This window comes from Macrobrachium rosenbergii, chromosome 21 (assembly GCF_040412425.1).
Source record: "Macrobrachium rosenbergii isolate ZJJX-2024 chromosome 21, ASM4041242v1, whole genome shotgun sequence".
Classification (NCBI taxonomy): domain Eukaryota; kingdom Metazoa; phylum Arthropoda; class Malacostraca; order Decapoda; family Palaemonidae; genus Macrobrachium; species Macrobrachium rosenbergii.
The window spans coordinates 7,379,218-7,394,217 of NC_089761.1; the positions used below are offsets into that span (position 1 = coordinate 7,379,218).

At 34.7% G+C, this 15,000-nt stretch overlaps 1 protein-coding gene across 1 annotated transcript in view; it reads right to left on the reverse strand.

The window, feature by feature from the left end:
• Nucleotides 1-14,849, reverse strand: part of LOC136849378 (piggyBac transposable element-derived protein 4-like) — a 67,301-nt gene extending 52,452 nt beyond the window's left edge. The window contains 1 exon segment of the mRNA XM_067122729.1: nucleotides 14,517-14,849. Coding sequence (XP_066978830.1) covers nucleotides 14,517-14,849 — 333 coding nt within the window.
• Nucleotides 14,850-15,000: the final 151 nt, after the last annotated feature.

The following is a 15,000-nucleotide window of genomic DNA, read 5'->3' on the forward strand; positions in this document are numbered from 1 at the left end:
TCTGTACAGGAAATAAATACGTCAAATGTTAGTTCTTATTTATATCTAATCCTCTTTGGACGGACACGATAACTGTACATTTTTTCAATAAGAAGTTTTCTACAACAATATCACAGCAAATATTATAGTAGTGGGAACTGGGTTACTCTGAGTAATGATCAATACAAAACCTTCAAAATGTTTAATAATGTTCAGTATTCCGATGTAACATATATCTGATAGTTGATAATTTAAGACATTTGATATATATATATATATATATATATATATATATATATATATATATATATATATATATATATATATATATATATATATATATATATATATATATATAATAAATTAAATGTCTTAAATTATCAACTATCAGATATATCTTATATCGGAATGCTGGACATTATTAAACACTTTGCTAGTTTTGTATTAATCATTACTCAGAGTAACCCAGTTTCCACTACTATAATATTTGCCGTGATATTATTATAGAAAACTTCTTATTGAAAAAATGTAGTTATCGTGTCCGTCCAAAGAGGATTAGACATAAATAAGAAATAACATTTGACGTATTTATTTTCTGTACAGAATTTTTGTAAAAGTTAATGGGCGCACTTCAGATTTTGCAAATAATGAAATTTATCTCCTGTCTTTAGTTTTTTTGCTCTCCAAATCTCTTAAATCACTTTTTGAAGCGCTGTTCAGCGCACAGATGAATGCCATGGTTCACTGGATTCCACGTGGAAATTTGGAACAGTTTTCAGGGTACAGAAGTACTGCTTGTTGAGTGATGTGGAAAAGAAGCTGAATGGAATGCCTGTAATGAAAATGTCACAGACAAAATAAACTGAAGCAGCAAGAACATTTTTTCATTAATATCGCAATCCAAAACAGCTGATTGGTACATATCAAACAATGGTAAAATTTTACCTGAGTAAGAACCATTGGAGAACAATGCAAACTTAGACAAATTAAGCAAAAGTTAATATGCATACTGTGATGATTTGTAGGTGTATAATGTTGCTCTTTAGAGCTCAGAAGAGTTTTGTCATCGTATATTCTACAGAGTTGCGTATAGTTCTGATATCAAATGTTGCATTTTTAACTCAAATCACTGGTGTTCCGGCATACTGAACGCTGTTTCATACATCTGGTAATGGAATGGAGAAGTTACAATAATTCGCTTTATTCTCTGCCATCCTATATACGTAAGTGCATAAAGAAAAAAAAAAGTTAAAAGGCGATGACTATTGCCATGCAGAATGCCTCAATGACATTCTGAACTATGCTGGCCTTCATTGCATAATACAGTTAACGGTTCGCTGTACTTTGAGATTTTCATTAAGGAGAGTGAGATGCTGTCTGCCCATAAAAAATCGATCCGGCAACTGGCTGTTTCGTTATTTTTTTATAGGAAATTACTCATCTGAATCTTCTTATAACACCGTTTTCATGTAGTAGGTGTCTGTGTAAACAAGAGAAGAATGGGGACTGGTGCTGCCGTATAATGCATCCTATAGCACGGCAGTTTAGAAATGGACCTACGAGTTTGTTTTACTCTTTTAAAGCAAGGAATCAAGTAAAAGTAATTAGAAACTTTAATCAGCAATGCCTGGTCAAGTTACATATGTATACGCTATGGACTTTCAGAAAATGTGATATAGTTGTCAACAGAGCACTAGGCGATGAGCCTGTTATATTCTATGTTTTGCTGAGTTTCTGACTTTTAATAAATTGAGAAACGAAAGATGTTAAGTTTTCCTGTATCAGTATTATTTTGAGTTATTTGTATGGGAGGAAAATCAGTCAATTTACATTAAAAGAGCAAATTGTCGTTTTGAAGACAGAATCCATGGTTTGAATATATAATTTATTATTGAAAATATTTTCAACTCTTAGAATAGTTGTGCCTTGAAGAATTTTAACCTAGACCAAGGTTTATATGAAACAAGTAACTTTCACTTGCTTATAAGTTTTCATTCCCGGTGAACAGAGCTGGTTACACAGGCGGCGACCCTTGATGCTGAGGAGGATTGCTAAAGATGCTACGTCAGGTGAGGAAGCGATTTTGTCAAAGACAGTTATATTAAAGGTTCATTAAGACACCACCTAGAAATTAGCAAACAGTTGGGTTTATGGTTTCATATCCTCTTCTCTCGGAATAGATTTATGATTAACTCCAGTTTTGGAATTTCTGCCATTTTTTTTTTTTTTTGTGATATTCCAGTTTGCTTAGTAAAAGGCAATTAGGGTTTGTGGTTTTATAGACAAAATCGAGTAGACCTTGAATAGAGATGAAAATGGACATCGACAAAGACGTGCAAGTAAATAGCAACCGAATCATTTCAGTTGATCTATGATGCTTCGTTTGCAGATTTCGTATTATAATGGGACATAGTTGTCTAGAAAGATAATTTTCAGACGTAGATTTTGGATTTATTATGTTACGAACATAACATTATTAAGCCGCTTTTAGTTTTCTGTAAAAGCGAACTATTGTTCCGGCTTTGTCTGTCCGTCCGCACTTTTTTCTGTCCGCCCTCAGCTCTTAAAAACTACTGAGGCTAGAGGGCTGTAAATTGGTATGTAGATCATCCACCCTCCAATTAACAAACATACCAAACTGCAGCCCTCTATCCTCAATAATTTTTGTTTTTGTTTTTATTTAAGGTTAAATTTAGCCATAATCGTGTTTCTGGCAATGATATAGGGCAGGCCACAACCGAGCCGTAGTTAAGTTTTCATAGCCCGCGGCTCACATAGTATTACACCGAGACCACCGAGAGATAGATCTACTTTCGGTAGTCGTGATTATAAGCTGTACAGAAAACTCCATTGCGCCGAAGATACTTGGGCGCATTTTTTCTGTTTTTAGTTTGTCCTTTATTATTCTTTAAAACTTAGTATCTGTACAATGTTTTTATACAATATCATACAATATCAATATTTTCTTGTGACTGTATTTAGGATCTTGTTTTTCTTCGCGTATGTTGCGTGCGATACTTCATAGTTGAATGACTGCTGGTATAGTTTAGTTTGCTTAGCAAAATAGTCTGATTGTCAGTCATTGTGCGTGTTTGTATTTGTACCTACTCTAGAGGTTACTATAGGCAGTATACGAAACACTATATTGTTAAAAAAAAAAAAAAAAAAGTCTGTCGGCAAAAGAACTGACAGCCGAATCATGCAGGTAGGGTTTATTGTAAAGTGATTTACTAATATGACTTCGTCCAATGTTGCCTCTCCTCAGCGCGATCAAGACAGTTCCATCTTTTGTTTAGAGCCAAAGCCTCCCTGCTTATCAAGGAGCACTGCCGTAGCCTGACTATTTCTTAGGGTGTATTTGCTTTTCGTCAGCAAATCTTGTAAAATATTTTCAAATTGCTAATATTAGTCTTTAGGCATAAAATGAATAATTTACAATTGCATTCTGTGTAGCTTGTAACATAAATTGATATCGTGGTTCAAAGGACGTCGTATGCTAAATGGTAAACTTTCCAATATAAACAGACTAGCCACAAATGTTGTTAAAGCTCCTTACCTCGAAATAAGTTCAACTGTTTTCAGATCGTAACATAGTATCAGTAGCTTTCCTTGAATGTTTTTAAACATAAATAATTTCCCCTAGTTTGGTAATCTCTTTAATTCACTCCGACTTCCACAAGCGTTAACTCTTTATAAAACATTATGAGCACTTCAGTCTGGTGTCCTATCACCTCTCAACCTAAAATCTTTCATGGATGAAAGAAATATGAATAGAAATAGACATATATATTGTATAATTCTTTCATGAATGAAATATACAATAGGAATGAAATATATGACACAGGTAAGGCGCACTGTACAGACGGCAGTTTTATTACAAACAGGTTTAAATTCATATTTTTAAAAACCAAATGGATTGTCAATGCAAAATTATGGTGTGAAATGTTATATGGCATGAAAGATTTAGAGTACAGCAAAACTGGTAAGAATTATGATTTGTTTTCATTCAGTTATTTTATATTTATTTATACATTTTGCGAAGGGATACAGCATTGTTTGTCAACATTTCATCATAAGCATTTATTCTCTCTTTTTGTTTGGTATGCAGGCCATCTGTTCTAAACTTTAATCTTTCCAGGGAAACGAAACTAAAATTTCAAAAGAAAGATAAAAAAGATAAAAATGTTTATTGAACCCTTCTACTGTATGTATGATGAATTTCACGCCTTTCCTAATGTGAATATCAATAAATTGTCTTTATATTTATGGCTCATAGCCATTTAGAACTTATCTCACCAGAATAAACGTAATTCTCACAGTACTCATTGCTTTCTGTTAGATATATATATATATATATATATATATATATATATATATATATATATATATATATATATATATATATATATATATATATATATATATATATATATATATATATATATTTTTTTTTTTTTTTTTTTATTGTAGCCTCAATTATCAATAAACATTCATGTGCAGCACTCGGCTTTTTTTTTTTTTTTTTGAGAACTTTAAAATGAAAAGTCAAACAAAAGGAAGGGTGAGAGGGCTGAGTACTATGAGGGGCCGTGGACAGAAAGAGGAAGAGCTGACAACTGCCGGTGAAATAAATTTGATTGTTAATAGCAGTTACAGTTTTTCGTAAGAGAGACTGAATGTCTTTCTAAGAGGTGATGGTGAACGTTAGCAAACGCAATACAGCGTGAGTAAATGAAAGTTAGCTGAACAAGGATGACGCGGAAATTAGCAATGCTTTGGCTCATATATATATATATATATATATATATATATATATATATATATATATATATATATATATATATATATATATATATATATATATATATATATATATATATATATATATATATATATATATATATATATATATATATATATATACATATATATACATATATATATATATATATATATATATATATATATATATATATATATATATATATATATATATATATATATATATATATATATATATATATATATATATATATATATATATATATATATATATATAATACACAGTATATATATATATATATATATATATATATATATATATATATATATATATATATATATATATATATATATATATATATATATATATATATATATATATATATATATATATATATACTGTATATATATACTGTATATAAGAATATATCGGTGGTGAAAGATTTAGAATGACGAAAGGCTTTAGGGAGTAAATATTCCTTTATTCAGTGAAGTATACACGATAATCCCAAAAGAACTTGAGTTCTTGGAAGAAAAAAGTCTATTACCGTCAAATTATTTTTAATGATGAATGGAAAGTGACAAATGTGAGATGCACATGCCGTCATTGTACCTCACGTGGTGCACTGTAAGCATTACTAAAGATTGTTTGCAGCGTCCTTCGGCCTTTAGCTGCACCGTTCTTTTTCTATCTTGCCGTCCAACCACCCTAACTCCCTCTTTTCCACTGGCTGAAAGTGCCCAGTGCTCGGCTTGACAACGGAATTTTCCTTAATCAGTATATTGTTGCATGAAAAAGTAAGCATAACATTAAAACTGTATGAAAGACTTAGAGATAGAATGAGGCTACTTAGGCAATGCGTGATATTACTTAATAAATGACTTCGAAATCTTTAGGCATGGAAGGAAAGGGAGCAAAGGAAAAAGTAGTGCACGGGGCACAGGGCGCAAGTGCTCCAGCAAAAAGTCTAAAACATCTGAGAGCACAGGAATGAGCGCTGAACAGAGGTTAATGATAGTAGATGGTGCAGTACTGCTTAGCTACTGGTAACGACTGTGATGAAGAAGTGATGTAATGTAGGTTTATACTGGAGAGAGAGAGAGAGAGAGAGAGAGAGAGAGAGAGAGAGAGAGAGAGAAAGAATAAAAGTTATTACACTCCAAGTGTAATAAATGAAAAACAACTGAGATACTGAGAAGCTCATTATTACTTTAGATATTATTACTGACTTAATCATCAAGGACTTAGTTTGTTGAGTTAGGAAGGAGGGCAGAGGAAAACGACAATAAATACAGGGTTAAGTATCTACTGAAATTATCTGCTCTCCTAAAAGACCTATTGGAACAAATTAAGGAAGAGAAAACAAAGACGGAGGAAGAGAAGGAGGAGGAGAAGTTATAAGGATTTGGAGAAGGAAATAATAAGTTTCAGGGAAGGAGGATAAGTAAAGCTTTAGTGGTACCTAGAGACAGGAAGTTCCCCACAGGAAATGATATAAAAGAGACCGCCTAGGATTCAAATCTCATTAGTAACACATCTATCACCGAAATTACTGTGTACAGAAAATGTTTCTACGGTTTTAATTCGAGAAGTGGCCTTAATTTATTATTTTTTTTTTTTATGTGTCGTGGAAAATACATGAACACACTCACAAACAGATTTTCTGGTTCCAGAAACCATGTTATTTTAGAAATTTCAACCTCAAATCCCCACTGCTTAAAAGCTTAAAGCAGCGTTTCATGCTTTTCATTGTAGAATTTTGTTAAGAGGATTTCGGATTAAGTTACGGATTTCGGCTTCAAAAACGAATACAGATGAAATCCCATTCATAGGGAATATTAACATTTTAATGCTATAAAACCGGCAGAAACCTTCTCCAAAGCAACCACGTTAAACGACAAGATGTTTCCACGTCGTTAACCTACATTATCTTCTTATGTATATATTACCCGTTCGACGAATTGGAGGGGGAGGAGGGGTTAAGGTTTGTTCATTATCTCTGAATGCTTTTCTGCTTAATTTGTGTCTCTTATTTAAATTTTTAGGAAAATATTACCAACGTTAGGCTTTGTGACCGGACTGGACGGAGGTCTAGACCAGGCGCCCTTTAGTGGCAGATGTTTATGGAGGGGTTTAGGGAGTTGTAGATTATTCTGCTTAGAATTCGGTTTGCGAACGCTTTGTTTCATGCACGTTATGCTGACAAGAAAATTATTCCCCTTTTCCGGACAGCAATAAGACGGAGAGTGAAGCACTGATCATACTAATACCAAATGTCCACATTTAGTAAGCAGAAAATTAATAAAATTAGTGGGGCGCATACTTCTATTAATTAGGTGTGCAGTATTTCACATGGATAACAGTCTTCAACAAGGTCTTGGCAAATGTTGATTTTACGGAATTTTGGCCGAATAAATGTAATAATGGGAAGGTAGAAGGCACCCATACAGAAAAATGACACGAATGGCTCTCAGAAGTATCCCGTCAGACTAATACTTAGGTATTTACAAAGGAAAAAATTAGGCCTATTAACAATGTGTAAGGGATAACCATATGTCAGTTGTTTGATTTAAAGAGAATAAAAATATAGTAACTGTATTTGATACCTAGGATTTGCAAATGTCGCAGCCAGGAATAGTGGAGCAGGATAATGGGAAAAACGTGCAAATGGTGATACAAGCAACAGATTTGGCATGAGAAATCTTATTATCCCCATAAATCAAAATCAACCTCGGGCTACCTCAATATTTGGCTATTTCCAAGATGGCTGACACTTTTCCAAAATGGCGGCAAATTTCTTGTACATTTCAAATATTTTCATTTCATAAGCCTATAAAAGTTGCATAATGTCCATATAATGAGTGAGAATTTGTATTTTGGCATTCTTACTGTCATGAAGAGATAAAGTGAACCCATCTTCCCAATATGGTCACCATATGAACACCATATTTCCAAAATGGCCACCAAAGATAAAAATGTATGTATCTCCGGAGAGAAGCCAATATGTTTTGTGTATCAATTAGTTTTGGCAAGTGCAGCTGCAGAGAGCTGTGCAGCTAAGTACAGATTTGATGCACTTGCACCTGCCATGGCATTCCTTTTTGCAGCCACATATTCAGGAAGAGAAGATACTTTTTTTTACTTTATTTCACTTTGGATGATTTTGGCCAAGTTTCTGCCCTCACCCTTTTCATCAGTGCTCGGATGATGAAACAAATATATGCCGGTCCCATGGAAGGATGTTTGTGCAGTTATGGCACTTGGATTATGGTCCAGATTGTTAACAGCACAAGTTGTAAAGAGCCCTTTTCTTAGTGCAGTGGGACAAACTACTTCTTCCTCCACAGCCCTTGTTACAACTGTGTCTCCCTAACCCTTTAGTCAATTCCAGAACTCTATCATAGCTGATGCTGATGCTGATTCCATGGTGATGGAATGTATCAATTAATTGGCTCTTTCCGGTTTTTGCAAAGACCAGGAGACCAATATATATTGGAAACAGAGGTTCTCTTGACTTGGAATGTCTGGAGAATGTTGAAGATGATGGATTCTTTCGACAGTTGAAGTGCAAAAGTTGTGCTAAAGCTAGATCAGTAGATGATGTTCCATGTTCAAGTTGGGATTTTATATCGCCACCATTTTCTATCACACTGACAAATTCCAACAAAATTGGTAGCACAGATTCTCTTCTAGTGTCTGCTGTTAAGGTTCCATCAAATTCTATCTCATGTTCAAGCATCTGTTTCCTCAATATCTTAGCTGCCTTGGCTACGATTAGTGCATCATTGTAGTCACATGCCGTGGCCAGGGCTTCTCCCATTTTCCTTTTGTAGGCAAACCAAATTTCTCTTCCCTTTTTAAAGTCCTCCAGTTCTGGGATACGGGCAAGTATCTGTTCTTTCAACCGTGTTCGGTGCACAAAGGAAGCATCAACATTTAGCTGTTCCAGTCTTTGTTTGTACAAATCATAAAGCTCTACCATTGTAAAATAGCAGCACCCATCCATAGTCAACTGCTTGTCTCTCATGTACATCTCAAGCTCAGCAAAAGCATGGACGCATGCCTCTTGTCTGTAGTGCACATAATCGTCTCCAATTTTCTGGGAATTTAGCCAGGCCCTTTCCCTGTTGTACATACCTGTCAGACAAGATGGGTGATACATATGGTCCTGAGAAACAATATCTCCAGCACTAAGCTTGGCCAGAAGCTTCTCATCTAGTAGGTTGGTGGTACATCATTGCAGCTTTTCATGTAAAGACAATGTCATGGCCAATCGTAAATCTTTGATTGGTGCTGGTTGGTCACAAATAAAGCATATTCTTTCTTTCTCAGTCTTAGACTCTTCTGAATCTTCTTCATCTGTCTTCTGGTTACTACATGTGAATTTTACTGATGAGGCATCATCTTCTTCTTTTGCCTTACACAATGACTTCCTTTTCCTTTCTAGTTTTGTTGTTTTGAACTTTAGCATACGTGATGCATGATATGTTGTTTTGTTATTTTCAAAGGTCTGCAAAATTCCATCACCTTCATCAAGCCTTTTGGGATGAAATGGTATAGGCATTGCATTTAACTTATAGAATTCAGGAATGTTTGTAGCAAAGGTAACATAGCCAGCACCAGATGCATCAACTACTCTTTCATGTGTGTCTTCTTGGCACAAGCAACAAAGCTTCCAGTTAGTCGTACTATCTCCCTTCAGGAAAGATGTTGACTTCCAAGATTGTCTTGCCATTGCTTTTGTTCTTTAGGCGGAGGGTTTATCCTTTTATCACCTATATAACACATATGCACTTTCAGATATGGGATACAACTAGGCTCAAGATATGTCATAATCCTACCCCTAGCCCGATCATTCATCCAATGCTATTTAATTCCAGTGTGATCTGTACACCATCTAGAAGACGAAAGCCCCATCTTCCTTGGCTTGGCTCTTCCGTACCGGCACATCCTGTCAATTCAGGTGCAGCTGTTTAACTTTGAAGTGGGGCTAGCTAAACAGCATTTGGGAAACTAATAACAAATCTCTGCCATTAGCTAGCACTGAATCCCATGCTGAGTTTCACAGCTATAGTGTCAACCAGTGTGCCCTGGTAGTACACTGACACTACACTGTTGCACTTTTACATTAAGCTTATTACCCATTTTTTTTTTTGAATGAGGATTAAAATTAATTAACTGCGATTTCTAATCTACAAAAAATGAACTGATCAGGATGAAGTTACCCCAAATCCATGTGTCACCCGACCTTTAGCCTCATATATGAGCTTAAGTACCAATTTTTGGCATTTTGCAGGACATTTTTGATATAGTGACAGCCATCTTGGATATTTCTATGCAGAGAAATGATGTATCTACATATATAAAGGCTTGTTTTAATATTTTAATATAAAGTTGAGTGACTTAGGGATTTGAATGTGATATTAAATACCAATATTCAAATATCCACAGGACGCCATTTTGAAAACCTGTTGGCCATCTTGGAAAATAGCAAAATTTTTGTGTGGCCGGAGGTTGATAATGAGACCAAGGGACAAGAAGAATAGTTGAACCAAGTTTCATGCTTGTATCACCATTTGCACTCTTCCTCTATTTTTTTGTAGTAACCCACTCCACTAGAAAGAACAAACATGGAAATAAAGAAAAGACAATATACCGATGAATTTAGAGACAATCTAAAACAGATGAATGGAAGTACAGCAACAGAGGGAGCAAATATTACAACTTAAGTTATGAACAACAAGAACATGAAGCCACTAGCAATGGTATAGGCTAATCCAGGTCGACAAAGGCAAATATTTCAAATGGTGATTAACTGAATTGAAGCAATTAGAAGGAAAAGTTGACGATAGGTTGGAAAACAAGGTTAGAGGAGAACAACCACCCGAAGCTGAACATTTACATGATGTCATTAACAAGTGCGCTGCTGAGGAAGTCAGCGAGAACAAAGCCACCTTTGTTATACTAACTGATAACAACTCTGTGAATGATCATACGTAATGATTACTTTAAAATGACGCTGGAAAGTTGAGTGGTCCTGTAAGATGAAGAAGAGAGAAAAACTTAAATTGAAAATAATACAAGAACGGAAGAACTGGTGCTGATACGAAGAAAGTAATAAATAATTTTAAAGCAATGAACTGCTTTCCAGTGGCTCATTCTTTCGTCGTCCTTTCATCAAAATGATAGCAAAATGATAGCGATGGTAAAGTGGTTAGTGTCGTGGCATGCCACTCAGATGTCACGGGTTCACGTCTCTCCCCGGGCTATGATAAATCACTGGCTCTGTATCATGATCAGTTACTGCTGCAGTGTGGGGTCTTCGGTGGGAGGTTGTCGGAAGATTGAATTTCAAGTCAATGGCCCCCGTGTGCTTGTTCCATGTGAATAGGCTTCATCTACTGAAATAATAATAATAATAATAATAATAATAATAATAATAATAATAACGGCAATAATAATAATGCACCGAGCGATCCCCATAGCGTACGAGCAAATCAAATTTCGGCATCCGAGGATCGAAATTCTTCTCTTCATCCTCAGCACTACAACGCCGCTCGCACGCAAGACGAAAACCTAACTATGGCTTGGATGAGAAGGCTCTGCCCGAGGGTACATGCCCCGGGCAGCCAATCATAATTCAGCACCGATCAAAACCCCCCCCTATAAATACCAACCCGAGCACCTCGTTTCTTCAGACCTTCTGCAACCACGTCCAGAGGATGACCAACGAGCTGGTCGAAACATGTTGACGGTACCTAGAATAACAATAATAATAATAATAATAATAATAATAATAATAATAATAATAATAATAATAATAATAAAGATAGCAGAGAAAGTGGATAATAAGATCAAAAATTTATTTCCAAGAAACTAATTCATTTATCTTACGAACTGGTTGGGAAGATGTCGAAAATCTAAATGTGTCAAGAGAGTACGTGTGTATCAAGGACAACTACACTCCATATATTAACAGATTACGTTAGCAAATTTTTTTCAACTGCGTCTGTTTCTTTTTCAGATCTTAACATAATTGTGACAAATATTAATTTCAAACATAGACAGTTTATTGGTGAAAACTGAGGTTGAGGAATATCTTTAAGTTTTGTGAAATTTTCTCGAAAGAGAAAAACTAATTCCACTAATACAGTCGAGCTAAAAGAACACCCTAAAGTTCAAACTAAATTATTTTTACATTGATAACGATAAACTTCACATCAGCAAAAATACTGTTGTACTTATAACTTGAAAGACTTACACAGACTTGAGAATTTCATCTTATTCTTCTATTTGGATCTTAGGCTTTTTAGTGACAGAAGTCTACTGCTAGGCTATTATTATTATTATTATTATTATTATTATTATTATTATTATTATTATTATTATTATTATTATTATTATTATTATTATTATTATTATCGAAAACAAAATTTACATCTTATTATTGTTCTATAGATTACCGATAAGAATTCTTATGTCCGTCCTTCATAAAATAAAGAAGATATTTACTACCATCCTATGTTACAGGTTTATTTTAGTATATATCAGTTGCGGTGAAAAACGACTCTCGACAATATCGGTTATCAACGTAAACTTTCTATAAAAAGAATATTTCCTGGCATTTGATGCTGGGTGGAATAATATCAGTAAGATGAACATGATACAAAGAAGAAAAGACCAAGTCTTGTTATACCTTATTTCGTTTCATATTTGCCAAGATCAAGTGACTTGGCTTATGCTGAAATCTGTGGAGATCACTGAAAATTGCATGTGAATTCGCAAATTGTATTACAGATAAACCCTCAAAGCAAACAACATTTTTATTTTTTACATTCTACCAGATGAAAAATTAAATATCACAGTCTTTGCTGAATACCTATACCTATACCTACAGTATACCTATACCAGAGTTACTATGCTCCTTCGTCGGTATTTCTAGAACGTTCTGAAAAAGGATGATGATTTAAAAATTTGCTCTCTATTAGGCAATCTTTGTCGGATGGAGATATTCTATGATCTCTTGAAAAAAAAAAGATTAATTAAAGCCTCAATATTTTAAAAGAGATCTTTCGCATTCACAATTGATCCCTGGTCCTCTTTTCCAACAGAGAACAGCCAGATTTGTTGAACAGCAACATAAGTATACAGTAAATGTGCCTCGCTGTCGACCTTCTCATTTCAAGGGTCCTTTAATCCTCAACCCGTTTGACTGTTGAAACAGCCTCCCTGAGGATGTTGAGCAACTGGAACCTCAAAAGTTCAAGCGTAGATGCAGCGCATTACTATCAAAAGAAAATTCGCTTGTATTTCAATAATTTACTTACATATTTACCTATTTATTTACTAACTTGTTTATTTTTTTTTCTAATAGCTGATCTCTTCTTTCTGCATTTCGTGTTACTTTCTTTGACTTCTTTCAAATGGACACCATATTCATTGGAAGCTTGATATTCAAATCAACGAGCCCTGTGGGCTTCTTCCATATCAATAAGGTATATCTTCCGAATGGTGATAATGATAAAATGTTATTATATCTTCAGATTGCCTCAAAACTAGCATACCCTGTAAATGAGACATCATCAAGAAATGGCTTTTGTTTTATATGGCTAATTTTTTAATAGTTCGTTGGTTCTTACCTTATCAACTAAAATTCTGTCGTAACTAAGCCAAATGAATTTTACTATTGTTACCAAATTATCATGATACTGTCAAAACTATCATAATACCCCAAATTATGAGAGAATTTTTGTCATTACCAGCCTAGCAAAGAGCATCCATCATTTATGATTGATTTATTGATTTATTTATAAAATTAAGGTTGTCAAGTTTAAGCACATGTACACACATACTGTGTGTGTGTGTGTGTGTGTATATATATATATATATATATATATATATATATATATATATATATATATATATATATATATATATACATATATACACACACACACACACACACATATATATATATATATATATATATATATATATATATATATATATATATATATATATATATATATATATATATCAATATATATATATATATATATATATATATATTGATATGGTTTAGATCTGGCCCAGAGGTTAACTCGGCTGAAATATGGCCAGTGAATGATTTTAAACTGAAGATTCACAGAAATTTACCATGGAGAGGTATCATCTGACTAAATTTAGTTTTGGGTTTAGATAAAAGCATATAAGAAAATGTTGGCTTAAGGCCTTCTTCAAATGAGGAAGTTATCAGGTAAATATTTAGGGTTCACTTAATTAATTATATTTACATCAAACATATAAATCAGAAGAATGGGGCATAATTATGGACAGGTAAGGAGTCCTGTCGAACAATCAAATATACAATAGATGAAAGATCCACGATGGAACACAAGGGTGACCCATTTCAAAGGGCACCGTAAAGGAAGATACAGTGGTTAGGCCACTGTTCACACACACAATGATAAGAAATTTCCAAAGCAAGCACCCCTATCTGCAATCGAGAATGCATACGGTTGCTTAATGAGTTGACAGCGTAAATAAAGGGGAATTGAGGAGGTTGCACTTATGGTGCCAAAGCAACTCGATTCTGCATCACTGGTTAATACACTTACGTTACGAAAGTTATGCACTTCACATATGAACACAGGTCTCACTGAGGTAAATTGCATTAAGAAAAGAAAATAAAATAGTGAGAGAAAAATAACAGGGGACGTGACTGACTTCAAGAACCTTAATTCAGGTACATTACCTTCTTCAGGAGATGGGGATTTCCTCGTCTTAGGGCGCCAGCAATGAAGGGTAATAATGAAAGGGGTTCACCGCAAAAATAACTCAGGATTCTAGACCAGCCATGTGGGGTAGAACAAGGGGCAGCTCGAAGGGAGCAAGAGGACTGCAAGTGTCCTGGATAGTGCATCCAACATCTCTGAGATCGATCTGCCCGTGCGATGCAATTTTGTAAGGTTGGAGGATTAATATTCTGCTCCTTGTAGGCGGTGTGGTGCTCACTGGTGCTCCGTTTTCTATAGAGGGCTTGCACGTAGTGTTGGCGGGTGGGCAGCCCTTGCATAAGGTCACTCATGCCCAGGTGTCATGGTGCCAGTCACGTGGGGCCGTTTGCTATGGGCCGGCTTGCTTCCTCTTGCAAGTCACTCCAGCGCACTGGAGTGACTTGCAAGGGTTAATCTCCAAAGGACAGCACCTGGAATTAAGGCCTCAGGGCAGATCACTCA